The following is a 27,694-nucleotide window of genomic DNA, read 5'->3' as shown; positions in this document are numbered from 1 at the left end:
GTGGTTTTGGGGCAGGACTCAACACCTTCCTCACACCCTGGGTCCAGACTGCAAACACACACCCTCGGGACGGGTGGAAATGGACCACGCTGACCCCAGACAAGGCTGGGGAGTGCACAGTTAGCAGGAAGGTCTGAATTCAGCTCCAGCCCAGCGTGGCATATTGTTCCAGGTCTCTGGTCTCAAAAAGAGAAGTGAGAAACTTCTATTTTACATGAACTCTACAGTTACTAAAATTAACAACTAATCCGTTCTTCAACCAGCTTGGGCCAAACCAGGGAAGGCAGCCTGGGGCTGAATCCGGACTACCAAGCAGCGTCAGTCTCCTCCGCCACGGCCTGGTAGTCCGGGTGTCCCGCGACCCTCCGCTCGCGGTCTCTGCTCGGCCCAGCGCGCTGGTCTCCGGCAGTGACCACCAGCAGCATACCGGCGTCGGTCTGTCCCGCGCTCCGGTTGCACTTTGCCGCCTTGGCGGCACTGCGCCTGCGCGGGGGCTCCACCGGGGCGAGCCATCGCCTTGGCGGGGAGTGAGCGGGCACCCCCGCCCTGCGATGGAGCCGTCCGTTGCCATGGAGCTGCTCTTTCCAAACCGCGCCGCCGGCGGACTCACAGGAGCTTCTCCGCCCAGATCCCGCGCTGCTCGCTCCCGGCGGCGCCGCTGACAGGTGGGTCCGTTGGCCCCGGAGCCTGCGGTTGGGCTTGGGAACTCTGGCTACCTCCGAGGCACAAATCAGCGCCTCCGCCGTGGAAGTTCTGCCTGAAAAATAACTCCTAGTGAGGGGGTCGCCCCGGCCGATTTCTGGGCCTTCGGACGGCGCCGGGCCGGTTTCAGGCGCCTCCCGTCCTCGCGGCGAGTTTCAGCCCCGCCACCCCCCACAGGTTTCGTGACCCCCTCGCCGGTTTCAGGCCCCGCCCCCGTCGGTTTCAGGAAACCCCGCGTGCAGGTGCAGCCTGGGTTCCCGGCTCCGCGCACGTTCCGGGCGGACGTGGCTATGCTGTCCTTGCACATCTAGGAAACCGTTGAGCAAAACTCGAGGGCGAGCCAGCTGGTGAGGAGGGACCCTGAGTGTCCGGGCCAAGGAAGGAATTCCGAGATCATCTCAGTTTGGTTTGTAATGATTAGCCTGTTTCTGGAAACCTGTATTATTTTGTTTCCCATAAACAAATACTCGTTTTATGTGCTCATGTTATGTATCGGGCAAACACTCCTTGAACATTCACTGTGAACCAAGTACTGAACTAGGTGATGGGCGGCCCTGCCCTGGTCCCGACAGTTGAGAGAATTCCCAGATAGTTGTCTCTGCAGACGCTGGCGCGGGAATTCACAGTACTGCATCAGTAGCCAGTGCCCAAGGCCAGAAATGGAACCTTGTCAGCACCCTGAGTGCCCCAACCCCTCCCTTGTCCCACAGCAGACCCCCTTCCCCATGACCACAGCCTGACTTCTTGATTTTCTTTAGTTTTACCATTTCTAAACAATATAAGTTTCACTTGTTTTAATCCATATATGTATATAAATGGAATAACACTGTGTATTCTTTTTTAATTTTCAAAATAATCTCGAACTTACCTAAAAGTCGCAAGTTCAGCATCAAAAACCTTGTCTTCCTGGGGTATTGGAGAATAAGTTGCCTACGTGATGTTCTGTCACCTGCAGACACTTCCATTCGCATTTCCTGCGGGTCAGGATAGTCTCCAGCACAACCTCACACGACCATCAGAGTTGGGAGGGTGACTCAGACATGTCAGGACATCTGATCGTTGGCCACAGACAAACACCTTCTGCCAGTTGATCCCGTAAAGTCACAGACCAGAAAGGGTCCAGTCTGGGCTCCCCAACCGCACTGAGCTATTAATGTGTTTCTTCAATCTCTTCCAAATCAAGCTTTCCTTGGCTCCATGATCTTGACACCTTTGAAGATTAGAGTCCAGTGGCGTTTGTGGAAAGCCCCTCCATTTGGGTTTGTCTGGTGTTTCCTTGAAATCAAATTCCTATTATGCGTCTTTGGCAGGAAGGTCACAGAAGTAGTGCCACATGTCACTCTGCTCTGACCACTTGTTTAAGGTGGTGTCTGCCTGCATCTCCCCCGGGAAGTCACTTCAGCCTTCGTAATCGACGAGTATTTTGTCGGGAGATTATGAGGCTGTGATGCCATGTCAAGCCTCACAGGCTTGAGTGGGTGGAGCACACTGTGGACACCGACCCCCACCCTGGCCCCGGCTGGACTCTCTTACCCAACTCTAGACTGACTGCCTTCCCCCACACGGGCTCTGATGCCCAATCTGGGCCTCTGTGGATCCTGCCCAGCTGGGTGGGGGAGGGGAGAAGGGAAGCAGCGTGTGCTCATGTCTTCCTCCCTCCTGGCCGTGTGAGAGACCCATCCACACTCTTGCACAAGCTGTAGGTCACTCATCTCCGTCACCATCCAGCTCGCCCAGGGTGGATTTCACAGTGTGTTCTGTTGCTGCTGGCCAGGGTTGTTTCCAGAGTTACTGCTCTTAACGAACTCTGCTCTGCGAGGTCTTGTATGGTTCTTGTTATTTATGTGTTAGGAGGGGAGTTCTGTCTCCTCAACAACAACAAAAGTACTTTGATGTGCGAACCCCCAGTGTCTCAGCATGTAGTCTCATTTGGAAATAACTGGTTAAGATGATGTCAAACTGAAGCTGGCAGGCCCCTCATCCATCATGACAGGTGTCTTTATAAAGGGGGGGATTTGGATGCAGACATGCACACAGGGAGAATGCCACAGTGTTACAGGAAAGGGGACCCCTTCCAGGGCCCGAGCGTGGGCTCTTGTCTAATACTCGGAAGAGTTGTCCATGGAGACACACAAGCTGACCAAGCAAGAGCCTTTATTGGGAAGGGGAGCCTGGGCAGGGGGCAGCAGGGTGAGGGAACCCAGAACAACTCTGCCACATGGCTCACAGTCTCAGGTTTTACGGTGATGGGGTTAGTTTCCGAGTTGTCTCTGACCAGCTGGTGGTGCACATCAGCCAAGATGGATTCCAGCGAGGAGGATTCTGGGAGGTTGGTAGGACACATGCACTGTCGTCTCCCTCTCCTTTTGACCTTTGCTGAATTCTTGTGGTTGGTGGTAGCTCGTTAGTTCTGTGTTCCTTACCAGGACCACCGGTTTAAGATACCTCATTCTAGTGGTTACTGTGGTGCCTGGTGAGGGTCGGCAGTTTTGGTCAGTGGTTCACCTAACAACATGGATTGGAGCTGCACTGCCATGAGCCTGGGAACCAGGACCGAGGAGAGCAATCTGGACGAGGGCCTGGCTCAGCATGTCAGAGGGAGCTGGCATCTTGATATCAGGCTTCTGGCCTCCAGAACTATGAGAGAATACTGTCGTCTTGTTCTAAGACAGCCAGTTCGTGGCACTTTGCTGTGGCAGCCTTAGGAAAGGAGTACAGCATTGAAAGGTTGCTGCTGTGAGTCATGTGTTAACGCCGGGATTCGTGTCCTCCGGAGGAGAGGATTTCCAACCAGGGTCAGAGACGAGGCTTGACTACTTGGAGCTTTTTGTGTAGCAAAGTTTTATTAAAGTTTAATAGAGATAGGGAAAGCTTCTGACAGAGACACCAGAAGGGGACAGAAAGAGTGCCCCCTTTCTAGTTTTTAGCAAGGTTTTCTGTGTCTGTTAGAAAGGTATTAATCAGATAAGAGAGACACCTCAAGGCTGAGGGAGTTTTACCAGGCCCCTCTCCCACAATATGCATTTTTGAGATAGGATGGCACGAGGTATGTCATTCCCTGCCCCTGCCCCCACCATAAAACAATTGACAGAAATACTGGTCTGTGGAGGCATTATCAACCCAAGGTTTGAAAAAAGAAAAAAGTTAGGTGGAACCATTTTGAAGAAAGGCAAATTCCATAGCAAATACATAGTTTCATTAACATAGCTTAAGAAAAACATTTGCGCAAGAAAAACTCATTGGTTAGCTCAAGGCAGAACCAGGTATCTTCAACACAGAATTAAAAGAAGCCTCTTTTAATTTTGTGTAGAGAAGGAAAAATGTCTGCCACTTGCAGTTTTTTTCCTCTTGCCGCTTGGGGACCTCTGGCTTTCTGCCTGTTACCCTCTCAGCATCTAAGAGTTTTTATCAGGTGATTGCCTGGGAGAGGAAGTGCTGAGTCAGAGGGCCTGGTGTACAAAATAGCGGCCCCAGAAACGGCCACATGCTGACCCTTGGAACCTGTGTGTGTGTCAGGTTACAGGCTGCAGGAATCTGGGCTGTTGGTCAGCTGACTGAACCAAGAGACTGTGCTGCGTTAACCTGCTGGGCCCAGCAGCTAGGGGTGTCCTTCTGGTAGAACAGAGTGCAGTGGGGAGCCAGGAAGAGCAGAAGAGAAGGCCCACCTGACTTTAGTGGCTTTGAAGTTGGTAGCATGGGCTTTGGCCAAGGCCTGTGGGCGACCTCTAGAAACCAGAAAAGGCAAGAAGACGGACTGTGCCCCAGAACCACTGAAGAGGAGGGCAGCGCGGCTGACATCTTGGTTTTAGCTCCATGGGGCTCGTTTTAGACTTCCGACCTCCAGAGTTGCCGGATAACAACGCATTTGTGTTAAGTTATTGAATGTGTGGCAGTTTCTCACAGCAGTGATCAGATCCTAGTGCAGAGGGCGTTATATTTTTAACTTTACGAGGCGATACCGAACTCTTTTCAAAGCATCTGTCCCAGTTTCCACTCCCACTGTGAGTGAACAAACCTTCCCACTGCTTCCTGTCCTTGCTGGCACCTGGTATCCTCAGGCTTCTAATTTGTTACTTAGACTGATGACTGTGCAGTAATAGTTTACGTGGCTTTACTCTGCATGTCCCTAATTACAGATGAGGCTGAGCTCGTTGTCCAGCCAGGACTCTGTTGGAAGAGTTAAAGGGATCACTGTTGACAATGCCAGAAACACAGGCAGGAGTCAGGACGCGCAGACAAACTGGTTACAATCGTTGGCCACTTGAACGTCCCTTATTGTGACCAGCCTGTTTAAGTTCCACTGTTTTGCTGTCACCCATCTTCCTCTGTGTTGATCCATGGATGTTCCTTACCTGTCATGATGGGAGATGTGTTGCATTTATCTTCCTCTAATTTGTAGCTTTTCTTGAATTCTCCTTTGGGTGTCACTGGATGACCAAAATACTGGAGCTTCAGCTTCAGCATCAGTCCTTCCAGTGAATATTCAGGGTTGATCTCCCTTAAGATTGACTGGTTTGATCTCCTTGCTGTCCAAGGGACTTTCAGGAGTCTTCTCCAGCACCACAGTTCAAAGGCATCAATTCTTTGGCATTCTCCTTCTTTACAGTCCAGCTCTCGCAACCATATGTGACCACTGGGAAGACCATAGCCTTGACTATACAGACCTCATAGCTTTGACTAGACAGACCTTTGTCGGCATTAAAGGTCCATCTATTCAAAGCTATGGTTTTTCCAGTAGTCATGTTTGGATGTGAGAGTTGGACCATAAAGAAAGCTGAGCACTGAAGAATTGATGCTTTTGAACTATGGTGTTGGAGAAGACTCTTGAGAGTCCCTTGGACTGCAAGAAGATCAAACCAGTCAATCCTAAAGGAAATCAGTCCTGAATATTTATTGGAAGGACTGATGCTGAAGCCGAAGCTCCAATACTTTGGCCACCTGATGCAAAGAGCTGACTCATTTGAAAAGACCCTGATGCTGGGAAAGACTGAAGGCAGGAGAAGGGGACGACAGAGGATGAGATGGTTGGATGGCATCACTGATTCAATGGACATGAGTTTGAGCAAGCTCCGGGAGTTGGTGATAGACAGGGAAGCCTGGCGTGCTGCAGTCCATGGGGTCACAAAGAGTCGGATACGACTGAGAGACTGAATTGAACTGTCTTTGTAGGCAGGGTAACATCTCTGCTTTTCAACACAGTCTGGATTTGTCATTGCTTCCCTGCCAAGGAGCAATTGTCTTCTGATTTCATGGCTGCAATTACCGTCCCCAGTGATTTTGGAGACCAAGAAGAGGAACTCTGCCACTACTTCCACCTTTTCCCCTTCTATTTGCCATGCAGTAATGGGGCCAGATGCTACGGTCTTAGTTTTTTTTAATATTTAGTCTTAAGCTAGCTCTTTCACTCTCCACCTTCACCCTCATCAAGAGGCTGTTTATAGTTCCTCTTCCCTTTCTGCCATTAGAGTGGTTCAGTTCAGTCGCTCAATCATGTCCAACTCTTTGCAACCCCATGGACTGCAGCACGCCAGGCTTCCCTGTCCATCACCAACTCCCGGAGTTTGCAAAACTCATGTCTATCGAGTCAGAGATGCCATCCAACCATCTCACCCTCTGTCGTCCCCTTCTCCTCTTGCCTTCAATCTTTCCCAGCATCAGGGTCTTTTCAAATGAATCAGTTCTTTGCATCAGGTGGCCAAAGTATTGGAGCTTCAGCTTAGAAGTGGTATCATCCGCATATCTGAGATTGTTGATGTTTCTCTCTCCTATCTTGATTCCAGCTTATAACTCATCCACCATTTCTCATGATATGCTCAGCATACGGGTTAAACAAACAAGGTGACAGCAGACAGCCCTGTCATACTCCTTTCTCCAACTTGAGCCAATCAATTGTTCCATACAGGGTTATAGCTGTTGCTTCTTGACTTGCATCAGGTTTCTCAGGAGACAGGTAAGATGGTCTGGTATTCCCATCTCTCTAGAGCTTTCCACAGTTTGTCATGTTCCACACAGTCAAAGGCTTTAAAGTAGTCGATGAAACAGGATAGGTGTTTTTCTGAAATTCCCTTATTTTGTCTATAATCCAACGAATGTTACCAATTTGATCTCGATGTCCTCTTCCTTTTCTAAACCCTGCTTGGACATCTGGAAATTCTTGGTTTGCATAATGCTGAAGCCTAGCACGCGAGAGTTTAAGCACGACCTTACTAGCACGGGAAATGAGTGCAATTGTCCGATGGTTAGCACATTCTTTGATATTACCCTTCTTGGGAATTGGGATGAGGATTGACCTTTTCCAATCCCGTGGCCACTGCTGGGTCTTCCAGATTTGCTGACATAGTGAATGCAAAACCTTGATGGCATCATCCTTTAGGAATTTGAATAGTTCTGCTGGAATTTCTGGAGAAGGCAATGGCACCCCACTCCAGTACTCTTGCCTGGAAAATCCCATGGACTGAGGAGCCTGGTAGGCTACAGTCCACGGGGTCGCTAAGAGTCAGACATGACTGAGTGACTTCACTTTTCCCGTTCATGCACTGGAGAAGGAAATGGCAACCCACTCCAGTATTCTTGCCTGGAGAATCCCAGGGATGGTGGAGCCTGGTGAGCTGCAGTCTATGGGGTCGCACAGAGTCGGACACGACTGAAGCGACTTAGCAGCAGCAGCAGCAGCAGCTGGAATTTGATCGAATCCACTAGCTTTATTAATAGCAGTGCTTCTTAAGGCCCACTTGACTTCACACTCCAGAATGTCTGACTCTGGGTGACTAACCACACCATCCTAGTAATTGGTTCATTAACTTCTTTTTTATATAGTTCTTCCGTGTATTCTTTCCATTGCTTCTTGATCTCTTCAGCATCTACTAGGTCTCTACCATTTTTATCCTTTTATTGTGCCCGCCTTTGGGCAGAATTCTCCCTTGATGTTTCCAATTTTCCTGAAGAGACCTCTAGTCTTTCCCCTTTTGTTGTTTTCTTCTATTATTAAGCATGTTCATTGAAGAAGCGCTTCTTGTCTCTTCTAGCTATTTTTTGGAACCTTGCATTTAATTGGATGTGCGTTTCCTTCTCTCCTTTGCTTTTTTCTTCTCTTCGTTCTTCCACTATTTGTAAAGCCTCCTCAGATAACCACTTTGCCTTCTTGCTTTTCTTTTTCTTTTGGATGGTTTTATTCGTCATCTCCTGTACAATATTATGGACCTCTGTCCATAGTTCTTCAGATACACTGTTAATTAGATCTAGTCCCTTAAATCTATTCGTTACCTCTACTGTGAATTCATACAGGATTTGATTTAAGTCATACCTGGCTGGCCTATTGTTTTTCCCAGTTTTCTTTAGTTTAAGCCTGCATTTTGCAATGAGAAGCTGATGATCTGAGCCACAGTCAGCTCCAGGTCTTGTTTTTGCTGGCTGTATACAGTTTCTTCATCTTCACCTACAAAAAATATAATCAATTTGATTTCGGTATTGACCATTTGGTGATGTCCATGTGTAGAGTCGTCTCTTGTGTTGTTGAAAAAGGGTATTTGTTATGACTAGTGCATTCTCTTGGCAGAATTCAGTTAACCTTTTCCCTGCTTCATTTTGTTCTCCAAGGCCAAACTTGCCTGTTATTCCAGGTATATCTTGACTTCCTACTTTTGCATTCCAATCTCTGATGATGAGTAGAACATCTTTTTTTAGGTGTTAGTTCTAGGAGGTCTTTAGATCTTCATAGAACTGATCAACTACAGCTTCTTCGGTACCAGTGGTAGGGGCATAGACTTGGGTTACTGTGATGTTGAATGGCTTACCTTGGAAATGAACCGAGATCATTCTGTTATTTTTGAGGTTGCACCCAAATACTGTATTATGGACTCTTTTGTTGATTATGAGGGCTACTCCATTTCTTCTATGGGATTCTTGCCCATAGTAATAGATATAATGGTCATCTGAATTAAATTTGCCCATTCCTGTCTATTTTAGTTTGCTATTCCTAGGATGTCCATGTTTATTCTTACCATCTCCTGCTTGACCACATCCAATTTTCCCTGATTCATGGACCTATTCCAGGTTCCTATACAATACTGTTCTTTACAGCATCAGGTTTTACTTTCATCACCAGACACATCCACACCTGAGCGCAGTATCCGCTTTGGCCCAGCCACTTCATTCATTCTGGTCTATTGGTAATTCTCCTCTGCTCTTCCCCTGTAGCATACTGGACACCTTCAGAATGAGGATTCATCTTTTGGTGTCATATCTTTTTGGCCTTTTATACAGTGAGCTTCTCATGGCAAGTATACTGGGATGGTTTGCCATTCCCTCCTCCAGTGGATTATGTTTTGTCCGAACTCTCTGCTATGACCTGTCCATCTTGGGTGGCCCTGCACAGCATGGCTCATAGCTTCATTGAATTATGCAAGCCCCTTCTCCATGACAAGGCAGTGATCCATGAAGGGACCTATTGCTTCTACTGCTCCTCAATTTTAGCACTGGGCTGATGTGTTTTGAGAATCCCAGGTACACTGTTTCACCTGTGAACACTTTAGTACACAGTTCTAATAGATAAAGACTCATTTTAGCATAACCACAAACTCATCATCGACCCCAACAAAATTAACATTGATTTCTTAATAAAATCTAATACCAACTGGCATTTGTTTCCACACTTTGTCTCAAAAATGTCTTTTACAGTTTCTTGCTTGACTTAGGATCCAAATGAGACCCCCACACTGCAAATGGTTGGCTTGTCTCTTAAGCCTTTTACATTTAAAACAGCCCCCCCCTTCCCTTTCACCATCACCCAGTAACTTCTGTTTGTTGACGAAACTGGCTCATTCATTCCATTTATTTTGTATTTGTGTGCATTCTCAGTTGTGTCCAACTCTTTGCGACCCCATGGACTATAGCTCACCAGGCTCCTCTGTCCATGGGATTTCCCAGGCAAGAGTATTGGAGTGGGTTGCCATTTCCTCCTCCAAGGGATCTTCCCAACCAGGGTCAAACCTGCATCTCTTGTGATTCCTGCATTAGCAGGCAGATTCTTTACCACTGTGCCACCTTTATATAGGCCTTATTTAATGTTACCGAGGGCTTCCCTGCTGGCTCAGCTGGTAAAGAATCTGCCTGGAATGCAGGAGACCCAGGTTCAATTCCTAGGTTGGAAAGATCCACTGGAGAAGGAAGTGGCAACCCAGTCCAATATTCTTGCCTGGAAAATCCCATAGATAGAGAAGCCTGGCAGGCTGCAGTCCATCAGGTCGCAGAGTTGAACACAGATGAGCAGCTAACACTTTCTTTCAGTTTAATGTCACCTAATGGGCTTCATCATTTTCTCATCAGGGGTCTTACTCATCTTTTGTTGTATTTATTCCCAAGAACTACGGTTTTACTGGTGTGATTGTAAATGATAAGTTTTCCAAATCTTATTCTCGTTATTTGTTCTGATAAGTAGGACTGTCTTTGATTTTTATTATTGAATTTGTATCTAGCAACATTACTAAATTGTCTCAAAATATTAACAGTTTATGTCTGTGTTCATTTGGATTTTCTACATACACAGTCATATTATCTGAAATTAACCACTGTTTCCCCTTCTACTCATCACGCCTTGTGTTTCTTTCTTCTCTGTGTGTTCCTGTTGGAAGACCCAGTGGCTTTAGAGAGCACCCTCGCTTTGTTCTCAGTCTTAAAGGAAATGCTTTTAATAATTATGTTTTTTTGGTCTTGCCGAGTGGCTTGCGGGATCTTAGTTCCCCCAGTGAGGATCAAACCTGTGCCACCTGCAGTGGAAGGAGACCACCAGGAAAGCCCCCTGTTGGCAGACATTCCTTACCACGTTAAAAAAGTTCATTTCTAACGCAAATTTGCTAAGTTTTTAAGAAACCTGTGTGGAATGTGGACTCTCCTCGATGCCGTTTTCTGCACGGACTGAGTTGGTCACGTACTTCTCTTCTCTAATCTGTTCCTGTGGTGAATTGACCTGGTTTCTAAGGCTGAACAAATCCATCTTGGTCGTGATGTGTTGTCCTGTGTGTGGCTGAGCCTGGTGGTTCTTCAACTGGAGAGTGAGGCTGGGCTGTGATTTTTCTTTCCCTGTTTTCACTGTCGGGCTCTGGTAGCAAAAGTTGAGTGATTTTGTGAAATGAGCCAGGGAGTGGGCCTTTTTCCTCTCTTTCCTGGAAGAAAGTGTGTGAGACTGGAACGTTCTGAACCTCAGACATCTCACAGAATGGGACAGGAAAGCCACAGAGCCTAGAGTTTTCTTGAGGGGAACCTGTTTTCTTATTGATTGATTTCTTTTACACCTACAGGAATTTTTAAGTTTTCTAGTTTTTGTTCTCAAAACAATTTTGTTTAGTACTATTTCTCTAATAATTTGTCAGTTGTCTCAATTTTCAAATTTATTGCTGTAGTTGTTGATGACATTGTTACATTTTTTTTCATGTCTGTGGTTACAGACCCTTTTCTTCTTATATGGATGATTTGTTTCTTCTCTTTTATTTATCGGTTTCATTGGAGATTTGTCAATTTTATAAATCTTCTAAAAGTACAAACTTCTTGCTTTGAGGAACATCTTTATCACATGTTTGTTTTGCAGCTTTAATTTCTGATCTTTTTTGTTTTTCTACTTCCTTTGGGTTTATATCACAGCTCTTTTTATAACCCCTTGGGTTGGATATTTAGCACATTAAGTTTTAGCCTGTCTCCTTTCCTGATATGAACATTTAGAATTACAAATTTACTCAGTTCTAGCTTGACTACCCTGGTGGCTCAGATGGTTAAGCATCTGCCTACAATGCAGGAGACCTGGGTTTGATCCCTGAGTCAGGAAGATCCCCTGGAGAAGGAACTAGCAGCCCACTCCAGTACCCTTGCCTGGAAAATCCCATGGATGGAGGAGCCTGGTAGGCTACAGTCCATGGGGTTGCAAAGAGTCAGACATAACTTAGCGACTTCACCTCACCTTGGCTGCACTCAGTTTGATATATGATATTTTCATTATAACTCAGTTCAAAGCATTTTTAAATTTCTATTATGATTTTTTTCTTTGGTCCATGGGTTATTTAGAAATTTATTTCTTATTTTCAAAAAATAGGTCAATTTATAGTTCTGTATTTCTTTTTATTCTTCCAGTTTTACTGGAATATAATTCAAATACAGCATGTGTAACCTTAAGGTACACAGCATAATGAATTGATTTACATACGTCATGAAATGATGATCATGATATATTTTGTGAACATCCATATCTCATGTAGACACAAAATTAAAGAAATAGAAAATACTGTTTTTCTTGTGATAACTCAGGATCTCCTCTCTTAACAACTTTCATATATAATGTACAGCAGCATTAATTATATTTATCATGCTGTAAATTACATTATTAGTACTTACCTATCTTATAACTCAGCAGTCCCTAGCCTTTTTGGCACTGGGGACTAGTTTTGTGGAAGACAATTTTTCCATGGACAGGAGGGATGCAAGCAATGGGGAGTGGCTGTCAACACAGATGAGGCTTATCTTACTCTTCCACCACTCACTTTCTGCTGTGCAGCCTAGTTCCTAACAGGCCACGGATGGGTACCGGTTCATGACCCACTGCTTGGGGACCACTGATGTAACTGGGAGTTTGTACCTTTTGCCCATCTTCATCCAGTTCCCCTTTCCCCAATCTCTTGCCTCTGGTAACCACAAATCTGACCTCTTTTTCTATGAATTTGTTTATTTTTGAAGTATAATTGACCTACTTGTATTAGTTCCTGTTACACGACATAATAATTTATATTTCTATACATTTCAAATGATCACATGGTAGGTCACCACACAAAGATACACTGCTCTGTTCCCCACACTGTGCATCCTATCCCTGTGACTCATTTATTTTGCCACAGAAAGTTTTGGCCTTCCAATCTCTCTCACCTATTTGCCTCCCCATCGCCCCACCACCCTGGCCACCCCTGTTTGTTCTCTGTATCTATGATTCTGTTTCTGTTTTGCATTGTTTGTTCATTTGTTTTGTTTTTTAGGTTCCACATATAAGTGAAATTTTAGTGTTTATCTTCCTCTTTCTGATTTATTTCACTTAGCATAATTCCCTCCAGGTCTACCCATATTGTTGCAAATTATAATATTTCATTCTTTTAAATGGCTGAGTAATATTCCATTGTGTATATATACTACATCTACTTTATCCTTTCACCTGTTTATGGGCACTTAACATTTCTTACATATCTTGGCTATTGTAAATGATACTACAATGAAAGAAAAGGGTGCATGTGTCTTTTCTATGTTTAGGTTTTTTTTTTCCTTAATAAATACCCAGGAGTGAAATTGCTGGTTCTTATGGTAGTTCTATTTTAAATTTTGCAGTAATTTCCATACTGTTCTTCACAGTGACTGCATCAATTGACATTCCCAAGAACAGTGCAAGAGGGTTCCCTTCTCTCAACATTCTGCTGACATTTGTATATCTTCTTCAGAAAAATGTCTATTCAGATCCTCTGCCTGTTTTTTAAACAGGTTGTTCAGTTGATGTTGAGTTGTATAAATTTGTATATACTTTGGATATTGACCACTTATCAGAGATACCATGTGAAAATATCTTCTTCCATTCAGTAGATGGCCTTTTGTTTTGTTAATAATGTCCTTCACTATACAAAAGCTTTTTAGTTTGATAGTCTCATCTGTTTAGTTTTGCTTTTGTTTCCCTTGCCTGTGGAGACAAATCTGAAAAAATATCACTAAGTCCATTGTCAAAGAGCTTATTGCCTATGCTTTCTTTCACAAGTTGTATGGCTTCAGGTCTTACATTTGAGCCTTTCATCCATTTTGAGTTTATTTTTGTATATGATACAGGAGAGTAGTTCAGTTTGAATCTTTTGCATGTAGCTGTTCAGTTTTCCAAAATCCATTTGTTGAAGAGGCTGTCTTTCCCTCATTGTATATTCTTGCCTCCTTTGTTGCAGATTAATTGCCATGTAAGGGTGGTTCATTTCTGGACTCTCTATTCCATTGGTCTATGTGTCTTTTTTTGTACCAGTACCATACTGTTTTGATTACTGGGAATTTGGAGTACACTTTGAAATCAGGGAGCATGATTCCTCTAGCTTCATTCTTTCTCAAGATTGTTTTGTCTATTTGGGGTCTTTGTGTTGCCATATAAATTTTAAAATTCTTTATTCTAGTTCTGCGAAAAACACCATTGGTATTTTGATAGGGATTGCATTGAATCTGTAGATTGCCTTGAGTAGTATGGTCATTTTAACAATATTCTTCCAATCCATGAGCATGGTATGTCTTTTCATCCGTTTGTGTCATCTTTAATTTCTTTCTTCAGTGTCTCATAATTTTCTGATTACAGGTCTTTTACTTCCTTAGTTAGAGTTAGTTGGTGTGATTGTAAATGGGATTGTTTTCTTCATTTCTCTTTCTGATAATTTGTTGGTGTATAAAAATGCAACAGGTTTCTGTGTATTAATTTTGTATCCTGCAACTTTACTGAATTCATTGATGAGTTCCAGTAATTTTTTGGTAGGTTCTTTAGGATTTTCTGTGTATAGTATCATGTCATCTGTAAACAGTGACAGTTTTACTTCTTCATCTCCAATTTGTATTCCTTTCATTTCTTTTTCTTGTCTGATTGGGCTTCCCAGGAGGCCCAGTGGTCATAGTGAAGAGTTCTGACAAAATGTGGTCCACTGGAGGAGAGAGTACAAACCACTTCAGTATTCTTGCTGTGAGAACCCCATTAGCACCATGAAAAGGCAAAAAGATATAACACTGAAAGATGGCCCCCCCAGGTCAAAAAATATCCAATATGCTAGTGGGGAAGAGTGGAGGACAATTACTAATAGCTCCAGAAAGAATGAAGTGGCTGGGCCAAAGTGGAAATGATGCTCAGTTGCAGATGTGTCTGGTAGAGAAAGTAAAGTCTGATGCTATAAAGAACATCATTGCATAGGAACCTGGAATGTTAGGTCCATAAATCAAGGTAAGTTGGATATGGTCAAGCAGGAGATGGCAAGAGTAAACATCAGCATCTTAGGAATCAGTGAACTAAAATGGATGGGAATGGGCAAATTTAATTCAGATGACCATTATATCTACTACTGTGGACAAGAATCCCTTAGAAGAAATGGAGTAGCCCTCTTTAGTCAAAAGAAGGGTCCAAAACACTCTTGTATTTGGGTACATTCTCAAAAACAACAGAATGATCTCCGTTCATTTCCAAGGCAAACCATTCAACATCACAGTAATCCAAGTCTATGCTCCAACCACTGATGCAGAAGAAGCTGAAGTTAACCAGTTCTATGAAGAACTAACTACAAGACCTTCTTGAACTAACACCAAAAACAGATGTTCTTGTGTGTGTGTGTGTGATAAAAAAGTAATTTATTTTTTTAATTTATATAATTTTTAATTGAAGGATAATTTCTTTACAGAATTTTGGTTTTCTGTCAAACCTCAACATGAATCAGCCATAGGTATACATATGTCCCCTTCCTCTTGAACCTCCCTCCCATGTTCCTCCCCATCCCACCCCTCTAGGTTGATGCAGAGTCCCTGTTTGAGTTCCCTGAGACATAGAACAAATTCCCATTGGCTATCTATTTTACATATGGTAATGTAAGTTTCCATGTCACTCTCTCCATACATTGCACCCTCTCCTCCCCTCTCCCCATGTCCATAAGTCTGTTCTCTATGTCTGTTTCTCCATTGCTGCCCTGAAAATAAATTTTTCGGTACCATCTTTTTAGACTCCATGTGTATGTACCAGTATATGATATTTATCTTTCTCTTTCTGACCTACTTGACTCTATATAATAGGCTCTAGGTTCATCCTCCTCATTAGAACTGACTCAAATGCGTTTCTTTTTATGGCTGAGTAATATTCCATTGTGTACGTGTACCACAAATTCTTTATCCATTTATCTGTTGATGGACATCTAGGTTGCTTCCATGTTCTAGCTATTGTAAAAAGTGTTGCAATGAACATTGGGGTACATGTGTCTTTTTTAATTTTGGTTTCCTCAGGGTATATGCCTAAGAGTGAGATTGCAGGGTCATATGGTGATTTTATTCCTAGTTTTTAAAGGAATCTCCATACTGTCTTCCATAGTGGCTGTATCAATTTACATTTCCACTAATAGTGCAAGAGGGTTTGTGTTTTTCCACACCCTCTCCAGCATTTATTGTTTGCAGACTTTTTGATGATGACCATTCTCACCAGTTTGAGGTGATATCTCATTGTAGTTTTGATTTGCATTTCTCTCATAATGAGTGATATTGAGCATCTTTTCATGTGTTTGTTAGCCATCTGTAAGTCTTTTTTGGAGAAATGTCTGTTTAGGTCTTTTTCCCACTTTTTGATTGGGTTGTTTGTTTTTCTGGCATTGAGTTGTATGAGCTCCTTATTTATTTTGGAAATTAATCCTTTGTCAGTTGTTTCCTTTGCAGTTATTTTCTCCCATTCTGAGGGTTGTCTTTTCACCTTGTTTGTAGTTTCCTTTGATGTGCAAAAGCTTTTAAGTTTCATTAGGTCCCACTTGTTTACTTTTGTTTTTATTTCCATTACTCTAGGAGGTGGGTCAGAGAGGATCTTGCTTTGATTTGTGTCAGCAAGTGTTCTGCCTATGTTTTCCTCTAAGAGTTTTATAGATTCTGGTCTTACATTTAGGTCTTTAATCCATTTTGAGTTTATCTTTGTGTATGGTGTTAGGAAGTGTTCCAATTTCATTCTTTTATGTGTAGCTGTCCAATTTTCCCAGCACCACTTATTGAAGAGGCTGTCATTGCCCCATTGTATATTCTTGCCTCCTTTGTCATAAATAAGGTACCCATAGGTGCATGGGCTTATTTCTGTGTTCCAGCTCACTGATGCATTCTTCTGCTTCAGATATTCTGCTATTGATTCCTTCTAGAGTATTTTTAATTTCAGTTATTGTGTTGTTTGTATGTTTATTCTTTCATTCTTCTAGGTCTTTGTTAATTGATTCTTGCACTTTCTCCATTCTATTTTCAAGGTTTTTGATCATCTTTACTATCATTATTCTGAATTATTTTTCAGGTAATTTGCCTATTTCCTCTTCATTTACTTGGACTTGTGTGTTTCTAGTTTATTCCTTCATTTGTGCAGTATTTCTGTGCCTTTTCATTATTTTTTTTTAGCTTATTGTGTTTGAGGTCTCCTTTTCCCAGGCTTTAAGGTTGAATTCTTTCTTCCTTTTGGTTTCTGCCCTCCTAAGGTTGGTCCAGTGGTTTGTGTAAGCTTTGTGTAGGGTGAGGTTTGTGCTGTTTTTTTTTTTTTCCCTCTGATGGGCATGGCTGAGTGAGGTGGTAATCTGATGGTGATTGGGTTTGTATTTTTGTCTTGTTTGTTATTTGGATGAGGTGTCCTTCACAGGATGATGGTTGGGTGATGCCAGGTCTTGTGTTCAAGTGGTTTCCTTTGTGGGAGCTCTCACTATTTGATACTCCCTAGGGTTAGGAGTTCTCTGGTAGTCTAGGGTCTTGGAGTCAGTGCTCCCTCTCCAAAGGCTCAGGGCTTGATCTCTGGCCAGGAATGGAGATTCCACAGGTGGTTTGTTATGGCATTAAATGGGATTAAAACAAATACCCATAAATGAGAAACCAAAGATGAACCCCAGACAAATGGCATTTACAAAATCAGGCAAATAAGAATTAAAATAATGAAATATGCACATATACATATACACCCATAAGCAAAATAAAAATAGTCCAACAAAAAATAAAGTACAATTGTTGACCAGGTGAACAAAGGAAACCAAAAATGATATCCACCAGTTAAGAGCAAAACTAACTAAAGCACAAACTGGAAAACAGAACTAAAGCAAGGTGCCAACTGTGGAATAAAGCAATGAAAACAAAACTAACAGATATGGTGAGAAAAAAAAAGGAAAGAAAGAATAGAAATGAAAAGTTAAATAGAGGTAGATAAAGAAGATTTATATATATTAAAGATTAACTTCAAGGGGGAAAGAACAGTAGGAAAAGCAAACAAAGGACTAAATGTAGAACAAATAATAATTGGTTTAATTTTTTTAATTAAATTAAATAAAAAAGGAAAACTCCATAGAACTGTTAAAGGCCAACTTAGAGGCAGAGGTTTATAACAGCAATAAAAAGTATGATTGGAAAAAAAACTCAAAAGCTTAATTAGATTTCATAGTGCTAACAAAATCGACAACTATAACAGAAGATTAAAAAAAAAAAAGAAAGATAAAAAATCCAAAAGAAACTATAGAACAAATCAAAATATAAGAATAATAAATGTTTTACTTAAGTCTCTGCTGTCAGCTTCCTTTCCTTCACTGGGAGTCACGGCCAACCTCGCCTCCCTGGGATGCCCTCCAACACTGTGCTGGTCTCTGGATCTGCTGTGGGGGCATCTCAGACTTTAATCTGCTTCTACTCCTGTGTGTTCTTGCCTCCAATGTCCACAGCTATCAGAACTAGTGTGTTTTCTTTTGTGGGAGCTTTCAGTGTCCTTTCATATATTCAACAGAAACAGAGTTTGCCTAGTTGATCGTGTGGGTTTAATCTGAAGCTTGTACAGCTGGTGGGAAGGTTTTGAGTCTTCTTCCTTAGCCAAAGTGCCCCTGGGTTTCAATTGTGGTTTTATTTCCATCTCTGAATGTGGGTCATCCACTGGTGTTTGCTCCTGAGGCTGCCCTGGAGGACTTGGGTTTGCCCCTGTGAGGGTCAGGTGAGGAGGTGGTGCAGCTGCTTGCATCACAGGGATTCTGCCAGCACCAGGCACTCAGGGGAGTTGACAGCTAGGGCATCAGGAAATATAGTGCTCTAGAAGGGTATGGCAACCAGTATTGGACAATACACTCCAGTATTCTTCCCTGAAGAACCCCACTGACAGAGAAGCCTAGCAGGCCACAGGGTTGCAAAGAGCTGGACACAACCCAAGCGACCCTGCATGCATAGACTCAAGACTTTTTTGGCCTGTGGCAGCTCTGCCCCAGTGAGGGTTGAGCCTGAAGGTGGTGCAGCTGCTTGGGTTGCAGGGATCCTGGCGTGCCAAGTGTGCAGGGACACAGACTGCCTCAGCTGTAGGAGTTACGGCCCTATCAGTCTTTTTTTCGAGCTTCTGGTAGCTGGTGATCAGAAGGCCTCTTTGCCTTGTCTTTCTCTGTAGCCCCGCCCATTCAGGCACTTAGTGGGATCCCTTGCCTAGGGTCCTTCTCTGTTGTTCCATGCATCAGGCACTTAAAGGGGCACCCTGGGCGGGGTCCTACTCTGTAGTTTGGTGCATCAGGTGCTTGATTGGACAGCCTCTCTATTGCTCAGCTGCCTTTGCTGGCCTCTGGGGAGAGAGAAGCTAGGGTGATGGCTCTACTCCCTACACATGACTCAGCAGCATCACCTTGCTTCCATGGCTGCCTTCCTTTCCTCCAAAGGCATTTCCCACCACAATCTCCTCCCTCACGTCCCCTTGGTCCATCTCTCTGCAGTCAACAGCAGCCCTCACCTTGGGATTGCTCCACAATCCCTACGCTCCAGCTCCCAAGCGCTGCACCTTCTAGGGGACCTGCGCCCCTGTCTGGGGTATGTATGGCTGCAGCAAGGACTGTCTGATTTCTCATTCCATTTAGGTTGTCACAGATCAGCTGTTTCGCTCTCAGCCTTAATAAGTGTTTCTCCTCTGACTCAGACAATTGCCTCAATGTGGGGATTGCACCCTTTCTTCAGTTCTCCCACCCGCCGAGGGCAGGTCCAGTCCTACTAACGCTCCTGGTTTTCCCCCTAGTTCCTTCCTCCTACCAAGTTTTGCGTGGTTCTACATAATCTTTTCTGCTGGTCAGGTACTCCTGTCCGCTCTTAGCTGGTGTTCTGCAAGCACTTCTGTGTCTGAAGGTGTATTCCTGATATATCCATGGAGAAAGATGTACTCCACAACCACCTACTCCTCTGCCATCTTGTTCCTCCCCAGATGTTCTTTTCATCATAGGGAACTGGAATGCAAAGTAGGAAGTCAAGAGATACCTGGAGTAACAGGCAAATTTGGCCTTGGAGTACGCAATGAAGCAGGGCAAAGGCTAACAAGTTCTGTCAAGAGAACACACTGGTCATAGAAAACACCCTTTCCAACAACGCAAGAAACGTCTCTACGCATGGACATTACCAGATGGTCAATTCCAAAATCAGATTGATTATATTCTTTGCAGCCGAAGATGGAGAAGCTCTGCATAGTCAGGGAAACCAAGACCTGGAGCTGACTGTGGCTCAGCTCATGAGCTCCTTATTGCAAAATCTAGCTTAAACTGCAGTAAGTAGGGAAGACCATTAGGCCATTCAGGTATAACCTAAATCAAATCGCTTATGATCATACAGTGGAGGTGACAAACAGATTCAAGGGATTAGATCTGGTAGACACAGTGCCTGAAGAACTATGGACAGAAGTTCATAACATTGTGCAGGAGACAGTGACCAACACCATCCTAAAGAAAAAGAAGTTCAAGAAGGCAAAATGGTTGTCTGCAAGGCCTTACAAATTGCTGAGAAAAGAGAAGCGAAAGGCAATGGAGAAAGAGAAAGATTTACCCATCTGAATTCAGAGCTCCAAAGAATAGCAAGAAGAGATAAGAAAGCCTTCTTCAATGAATAATTCAAAGAAATAGAGGAAAACAGTAGAACGGAAAAGGCTAGAGATCTCTTCAAGAAAATTGGAGTTATCAAGAGAAGCTTTCATGCAAGGATGGGCACAATAAAGGACAGAAATGGCAAGGACATAACAGAAGCAGAAGAGATTAAGAAGAATTTGCAAGAATACACAGAAGAACTATACAAAAAAGATCTTAATGACCCAGATAACCATGATGGTGTGATCACTCACCTAGAACTAGACATCCTGGACTGTGAATTCAACCAGACCTTAGGAAGCTTTACTATGAACAAAGCTGGTGGAGGTGATGGAATTCCAGCTGAGTTGTTTAAAATCCTAAAAGATGATTTTGTTAAAATGCTGCACTCAAAATGTCAGCTAATTTGGAAAGCTCAGCAGTGGTCACAGGACTGAAAAATGTTAGTTTTCATTCCAATCCCAAAGAAGATCAATGCCAAAGAATGTTCAAACTACCGTACAACTGCACTGATTTCACGTGCTAACCAGGTAATGCTCAAAACCCATCAAGCTAGGCTTCAGCAGTATATGAACTGAGAACTTCCAGATGTACAAACTGGGCCTAGAAAAGACAGAGAAATCAGAGATCAAATTACCAACATTCGTTGGATTATAGAGAAAGCAAGGGAATTCTAGAAAGATATCTACATCTGCTTCATTGACTACACTAAAGCCTTTGACTGTGTTGTTGTTCTGTTGCTAAGTCATGTCCAACTCTGCAACCCCATGGACTGTAGCACACCAAGCTTCCCTGTCCTTCACTACCTCCCAGAGTTTGCTCAAATTCATGTCCATTGAGTCAGTGATGCTATTTAACCATCTCATCCTCTGCTGACCCCTTCTCCTTTTGTCTTCAGTTGCCCAGCATCTGGGTCTTTTCCAGTGAGTCACCTCCTTCACACCAGATGGCTAAAGTATTGGAGCTTCAGTTTTAGCATCAGTCCTTCCAGTGAGTATTCACAATCATTGATTTGTGGATGCTGAAACAGCCTTGCATCCCTGGGATAAATTCCACTTGATCTGGTGTGTGATCCTTTTAACATATACTTGGATTCAGTTTGCTGGTGTTTTGTTGAGGATTTTTGCATCTATATTCATCAAGGATACTGACCTGTAATTTTTTGTGTGTAATGTCTTTGTCTGGTTTTAGTATTAGGGTGATGCTGGCCTCATAGAATGAGTTCAGAAGCATTCCTTCCTCTGCATTTTTTTGGAATAGTTTGAAAAGGATAAGTGTTAACTCTTCTCTTTAATGTTTGGTAGAATTCACCTGTGAAGCCATCTGCTCCTGGACTTCTGTTTGTTGGCAGTATATTTTTAAATAGCTTTTTGTGGAAATCTCTTACAGTGCTTTGTGTTTCTATGATGCCAGTTGTAACATTTCTTAATCTATTTTTTTATTTTACAATTTTTAAAATTATTCATTTGCTTATTTATTTTTGGCTGTGTCAGGTCTTAGTTGCAGTGAACAGGCTCTTCATGGTGGTACACAGGCTTCTTTCTAGTTGTGGTGCATGGGGTCCAGCATGTGGGCTCTATAATTGGGGTGTTCAGGCTTAGTTGCCCCACAATATGTGGGATCTTAGTTCCCTGACCAGAGATGGAACCCACATTCCTTGCCTTGAAAGTCAGATTCTTAACCACTGGACCACCAGGGAAGTTCCCTAATTTTTATGTTGAAGTATAGTTTATTTACTGTGTTGTGTTAGTTTCAGGTTGTAAAGCAAAGTGATTCAGATATACATATATCCATTCTTTTTCAGATTCTTTTCCCATAAATTTTTACAGAATATTGAGTGTAGTTCCCTGTGCTATATAGTAGATCCTTGTTAATTGTATGTTTTACATATATTATTGTGTACATGTTAATTCCAAACTCCTACTTTTATCTCTTCCCGCCATGTTTCCCCTTTGGTAACCACAAGTTTATTTTCAAAGTCTGTGAGTCTGTTTCTGTTTTGTAAATAATTTCATTTGTATTGTGTTTTTGTAGGTGCCACATATGAGTTAGATAATATGATATTCATCTTTTTCTGACCTACTTCACTTAGAATGGAAGTCTCTAGGTCCATGCCACTGCAAATGGCATTATTTCATTTTTTTTTAATAGCTGAGTAATATTCCATCATATATATGTATCACAACTTCTTTTTCCATTCATCTGTCAATGGACCGTTAGGTTGCTTCTGTGTCTTGGCTATTGTAAATAGTGCTGCTATGAACACTGGGATGTATGTATCTTCAAATTATGGTTTTCTCTAGATAGATGCCCACCAGTGGGATTGCTGGATCACATGGTAGCCCTATTTTCAGTTTTTATGGAACTTCCATACTATTCTTCATAGTGACTATACCAATTTACATTTCTACCAACAGTGCAGGAGGGTTCCCTTTTCTCCACATCCTCTCTAGCATTTATCATTCATTTACTTTTTGATGATGGCCATTCTTACCAGTGTGCGGTGATACCTCATATGGTTTTTGATTTTCATTTCTCTAATAATCAGTGATGTTGAACATCTTTTCATGTGTTTGTTGGCCATCTGTATTTCTTCTTTGGAGAAACGTCTATTTAGGTCTGCCCATTTTTTTATTGGGTTTGTTTGTGGGGTTTTGTATGTGTGTGTGTGTGTGTGTGTGTATGTGTTTGTGTGTGTTGTTTTGGCCATGCTGCAAGCATGCAGGATCTTACTTCCCTGACCAAGCTACTAGGGATTGAACCCGTGCCCCCTACAGTGGAAGCACAGAGTCCTAACCAATGGACTGGCAGGGCACTCCCCAGTTGTTTGTTTTTTATATTGTGCTTCATGAGCTATTTGTACATTTTGGAGATGAATTCCTTGGTTGCTTCATTTGCAGATATTTTCTCCCATTCTCTGAGCTGTCTTTTCTTTTTGTTTATGGTTTCCTTTGCTGTGCAAAAGCTTTAAAGTTCAATTAAGTCCTATTTGTTTGTTTTTGTTTTTATTTTCATTACTGTAGGAGGTGGTTCAAAAAAGATGTTGCAGTTTGGGTCAAAGAGTATTCTGCCTGTATTTTCCTCTAAGAGTTTTATAATATCCAGTCTTATATTTAGGTCTTTAAATAAACTCCATTTTGAGTTTATTTTTGTGTGTGGTATGAGAGTTCTAATTTCATTATTTTACATGTAACTGTTCAGTTTTTCCAAAACCACTTATTGAAGAGACTGTCTTTTCTCCATTGTATATTCTTACTTCCTTTGTTGTAGATTAGTTAACCATAAATGTGTGGGTTTATTTCTGGGCTTTCTATCCTGTTGCATTGACCTGTATTTCTGGTTGTAACTTCTTTTTTGCTTCTGATTTCTAGATTTGAGCCCTGTCTCTGTTTTTCTCTTGATGAGCTGGCCTCAAGATTTATCAATTCTGTTTATCTTTTCAGAGAACCAGCTCAGTTTCATTGATCTTTTTTATTTAAGTCTCTATTTCATTTATTTCTGTTCTGATCTTCATGATTTCTTTCCTTCTGCTAAGTGGGTTTTGTTTGTTCTTTCTCTAATTGCTTTAGGTGTATGTTTAGGCTGTTTATTTGAGATTTCTCTTGTTTCCCAAGATAAGCCTGTATGTCTATAAACTTACATCCTATAACTGCTTTTGCTGCATCCCACAGATTTTGGATTTTGTTGGTTTGTTTTCATTTGTCCCTAGGTCAAATTTGTCCCTAGAAGAAATTTTTTATTTCTTCTTTGATTTCTTCAGTGATCCATTTGTTGTTTAGCAGTGTATTGTTTAGCCTCCTCGTGTTTGTATTTCCTGCAGTTTTTTCCTTGTAGTTGATTTTTAGTCACATAGTTTTGTGGTCAGAAAGGATGCCTGATATGATTTCAATTTTCTTAGATTTGTTGAGACTTGATATGTGGCCTATCCTGTGATCTGTCTTAGAGACTGTTTCATGTACACTTGAAATTATTTGCTATTTTTGGATGGAATGTTCTATATAGATCTATTAAGTTCATTTGGTCTAATGTGTCATTTAAGGCCAGTGTTTTCTTATTGATTTTCTGTCTGGACAACCTGTCCATTAATGTAAGTGGGGTGTTAACATTAACTATTATCATGTTACTATCAGTTTCTCCTTTTGTGTTTGTTAATATTAATACTTGCTTTATGTATTTAGGGGCTCCTATATTGGATGCATATTTGTTTACAATTGTTAATCTTCTTCTTGACTTGATCCTTTGATCACTATGTAGGGTCCTTCTTTGTTTCTTAAAACAGTCTTTGTTTTAAAGTCTACTTTGTCTGATATAACTATTGGTAACCCAGCTTTCATTTACATTTTGCATAGAATACCTTCTTCCATCTTGTCTTTCAGTCTGTATGTGTCTCTAGATCTGAAGTGAGTCTCTTGTGAAGTCAAAGTTGCTCTGTTGTGTCCAATTCTTTGTGGCCCCACAGACTGTAGTCTGCCAGACTCCTCTGTCCATGGAATTCTCCAGGCAAGAATACTTGAGTGGGTAGCCATTCCCTTCTCCAGGTGATCTTCCCAACCCAGGGGTCAAACCCAGATCTCCCTGCATTGCAGGTGGATTCTTTACCATCTGAGCCACCAGGGTAACCCAAGAATACTGGAGTGGGTAGCCTATCCCTTCTCCAAGGGATCTTCCCATCTCAGGAGTTGAACCAGGGTCTCCTGCACTGCAGGTGGCTTCTTTACCAGCTGAGTTACCAAGGAAGCTCTTTACTGGAGTGGGTTGCCATACCCTCCTTCAGGGATCTTCCCAACCCAGATCTTCCCAACCCAGGGATCGAACCCAGGTCTCCCTCATTGCAGGCAGATTCTTTACTGTCTGAGCCACCAGGGAAGCCCGTGAATACTGGAGTGGGTAGCCTGTCCCTTCTCCAGGGGATCATCTCGACCTAGGAGTTGAACTGGAGACTCCTGCATTGCAGGCAGATTCTTTACCAGCTGAGCTATGAGGCAGCATGTATGTGGGCCCCTTCAGTCACTCTGTGTCTTATTAGGGCATTTAGTCCATTTGCATTTAAAGTAGTTACTGATAGGTATGTACTTCTTGCTATTTAGTTAATTGTTTGAGGGCTGTGTTTTTAGTTCTTTTTTGTTCTTCTTTTGTTCTCCTCTCTTATGATTTGATGACTATCTTTAGTGTTATCTTTGGATTTCTTTCTCTTTTGTATGTGTGTATCTATTACAGATTTTTAGTTTGTGGTTACCGTGAGACTCATATATAGCAGAGTGTATATATGTGTGTTAGTTGCCCAGTTGTGTCTGACTCTTTGCAACTCCATGGACTGTAGCACAACAGGCTCCTCTGTTCATGGAATTCTCCAAGCAAGAAGATTGAGTGGGTAGCCATTCTCTTCTCCAGAGGATCTTTCCGACCCAGGAATTGAACCTCAGTCTTCTGTATTGCAGGCAGATTCTTTACCACCTGAGCCACTAGGGAGGCCCAGATGTGCGTGTGTGTGTGTGTGTGTGTGTGTGTGTGTAGATGCCACTGGTGGGTGGGGCTGAGGAGTCTAGGATGTCCCAAAGTGATGTTGGCCTGCAGGTGAGTGGAACCAGATCCTGGGGTGGCTGGCTGAGGGCTCCACGGTGTCTTGGAGCTGATGTTGGCCTGCAGGTGGGCAAGCTGGGTCCTGACATGGCATGACATGGCGCTGTGGTAGTTCTGGTCTGGTGTCTGCCCATTGGAGGGCAGGGCTGGGGCCCAGGGCTTCCAGAATTGGTGCCAAGCCAATGGTGGGTCTGGCAGCAGGGCCTGGGGGTCCTGGAGTAGCTGTGTCAGCTCACTGGTGTGCGGGCCAGGTCTTGGCACTGATAAGCCAGAGAGAGGAGTGTGACCTGGCACTCTCTGCCCTGTGTCCTAATGTTAGAACCAGCTCCCCGAGAACAGCTGCCGGCAGCGTCCCTGTCCCCAGGGTGAGCTGCCCACACCTCCGGCCTCTCCAGGAGGTTCCCTGAGGTCAGCAGTGGGTCTGGCCCAGGCTCCTCTCAATTTCCTGTTTCTGCTTGGGGCCCTGAGTGTGTGGGACTTTGTGCAAGTTCTCTAAGAGCAGTGTTGCTATTCCCACAGCCCTCTGCCTCTCCCAAAGGGAAGTCCATGCTGGCCTTCAAAGCCAGATGTCCAGGGGCCTGTCTTCCTGGTTCTGACCCCCAGGGTGGAGAGCCTGACATGGGGCTTGGACCCCCCTCCTTGGGGAGAACCTTTGCAATTATGATGATCCTTCAATATGGGGATCCCCCCAGGTGTGGGTCTTGATGCACCACGACTTTGCCCCGACCCCACCCCATTGAGGGTCCTGCTTTACGTCTTCGATTGTAGACCGTCTTTTCTGCTGGGCTAATCCTTAACACGTCTGTAATAGCCTGGGTGTGAGACCTTCCTCAGTTCTGTGTACTGCAGACACTTTCTCATATTCTGTTGCCTCTCTTCATCTTCTTACTGTCTTTTTAGAAGAGAAATAGTTAATTCTTTGAAATCCAGATTTTTTAATGTTTTTTAAATCCATCTCTGTACTTTGTAAACTTTTTGCAGTTGATTTTGCCGCAGCATGGAAGAAGACGAGAAGAAGCTTTTGGGTGACACGCTGCTCGTGGAAGATGGTAATTAAGAAGGGTCCTCTCACAAAGAACATATGTTTCACAGCACAGAAGGCACAGGGTGGGCTTGATAGGGGCCCTTTAGTTCCCTTTTTTTCACAGAAACTACATTTTTTAAGCTCACATTTTTCTCAAAAAGGCAGCCTATAGTATTCTGTCTTTAATTGGAGGAAGGGTCCATGTGGCTGAAACCCTGAAGTGGTGACTGTGGTTTCCAGCATCTCTGTCAAGGAATCTGGTGCCGTGTTTACTCCAGTCTTTTTAATGTGACCTGTTCTTGTTTTATTTTCCTGGAAACTTTTGGATAAAAAAAAAAAAAAAATGTCCTATGATCTACAGTTCCTCTAAGATGTGGTTTGGTTTGGGCTAGTGCTGACCCAGCAAGACAGCCTTACAGGGACACTGATGTCCCTGCCCCTCTAGAACCCACCACCATGCCTGAGAGCCCCTGCCTCTAAGCTGTGCTGCCTTCTCCCTCCTACTGCCCCTCTTCTCATGACTGTAGATTCGTGCCTTTTAGAATTTCTTTTCAATCATTTTTGCTGAGCTTTAATGAAGGACTGGAGATAAGCCGTGTTTTGCTGGAAATTGGCAGTGATTCTCAAAGGCAATAATTCTCACACTTTTTTGTCAGGAAACTCCATTATATTCCTAAAAAAATTACTGAAGACCCAAAGAGCTTTGGTTTACGTCAGTTACACCTTTCAATGTTTACTGCATTAAGAACTAAAGCTAAAAAAAAATTTTACTCACTTGAAATAGCAGTAATGA

The 27,694-nt window shown here is 43.0% G+C and overlaps 1 protein-coding gene across 19 annotated transcripts in view; it reads left to right on the top strand.

Moving 5' to 3' along the window:
• The first annotated feature begins 259 nt into the window (after positions 1–259).
• The window catches only part of CFAP74 (cilia and flagella associated protein 74), an 85,521-nt gene continuing 58,086 nt past the window's right edge, over positions 260–27,694 (top strand). For 11 of the 19 annotated variants that reach the window (XR_014053206.1, XR_014053205.1, XR_014053204.1 and 8 more), the window contains exons 1-2: positions 260–665; positions 26,859–26,926. Coding sequence is in view for 12 of the 19 variants with exons in the window: in XM_081488367.1 (XP_081344493.1) it covers positions 26,875–26,926 (52 nt within the window). In the remaining 7 variants the exon portion in view is untranslated. Of the gene's footprint in view, positions 1,109–26,858; positions 26,927–27,694 lie in introns of all 19 variants that reach the window. The other 8 variants (XM_081488375.1, XM_081488373.1, XM_081488370.1 and 5 more) reach the window with 3 other exon arrangements.

Source organism: Giraffa tippelskirchi, chromosome 5, assembly GCF_054371585.1.
Source record: "Giraffa tippelskirchi isolate mGirTip1 chromosome 5, T2T-mGirTip1v1.2.pri, whole genome shotgun sequence".
Taxonomy (NCBI): Eukaryota; Metazoa; Chordata; class Mammalia; order Artiodactyla; family Giraffidae; genus Giraffa; species Giraffa tippelskirchi.
Note: the sequence above shows the minus strand (reverse complement) of the source record. Positions and strands in the feature narration are given on the sequence as shown.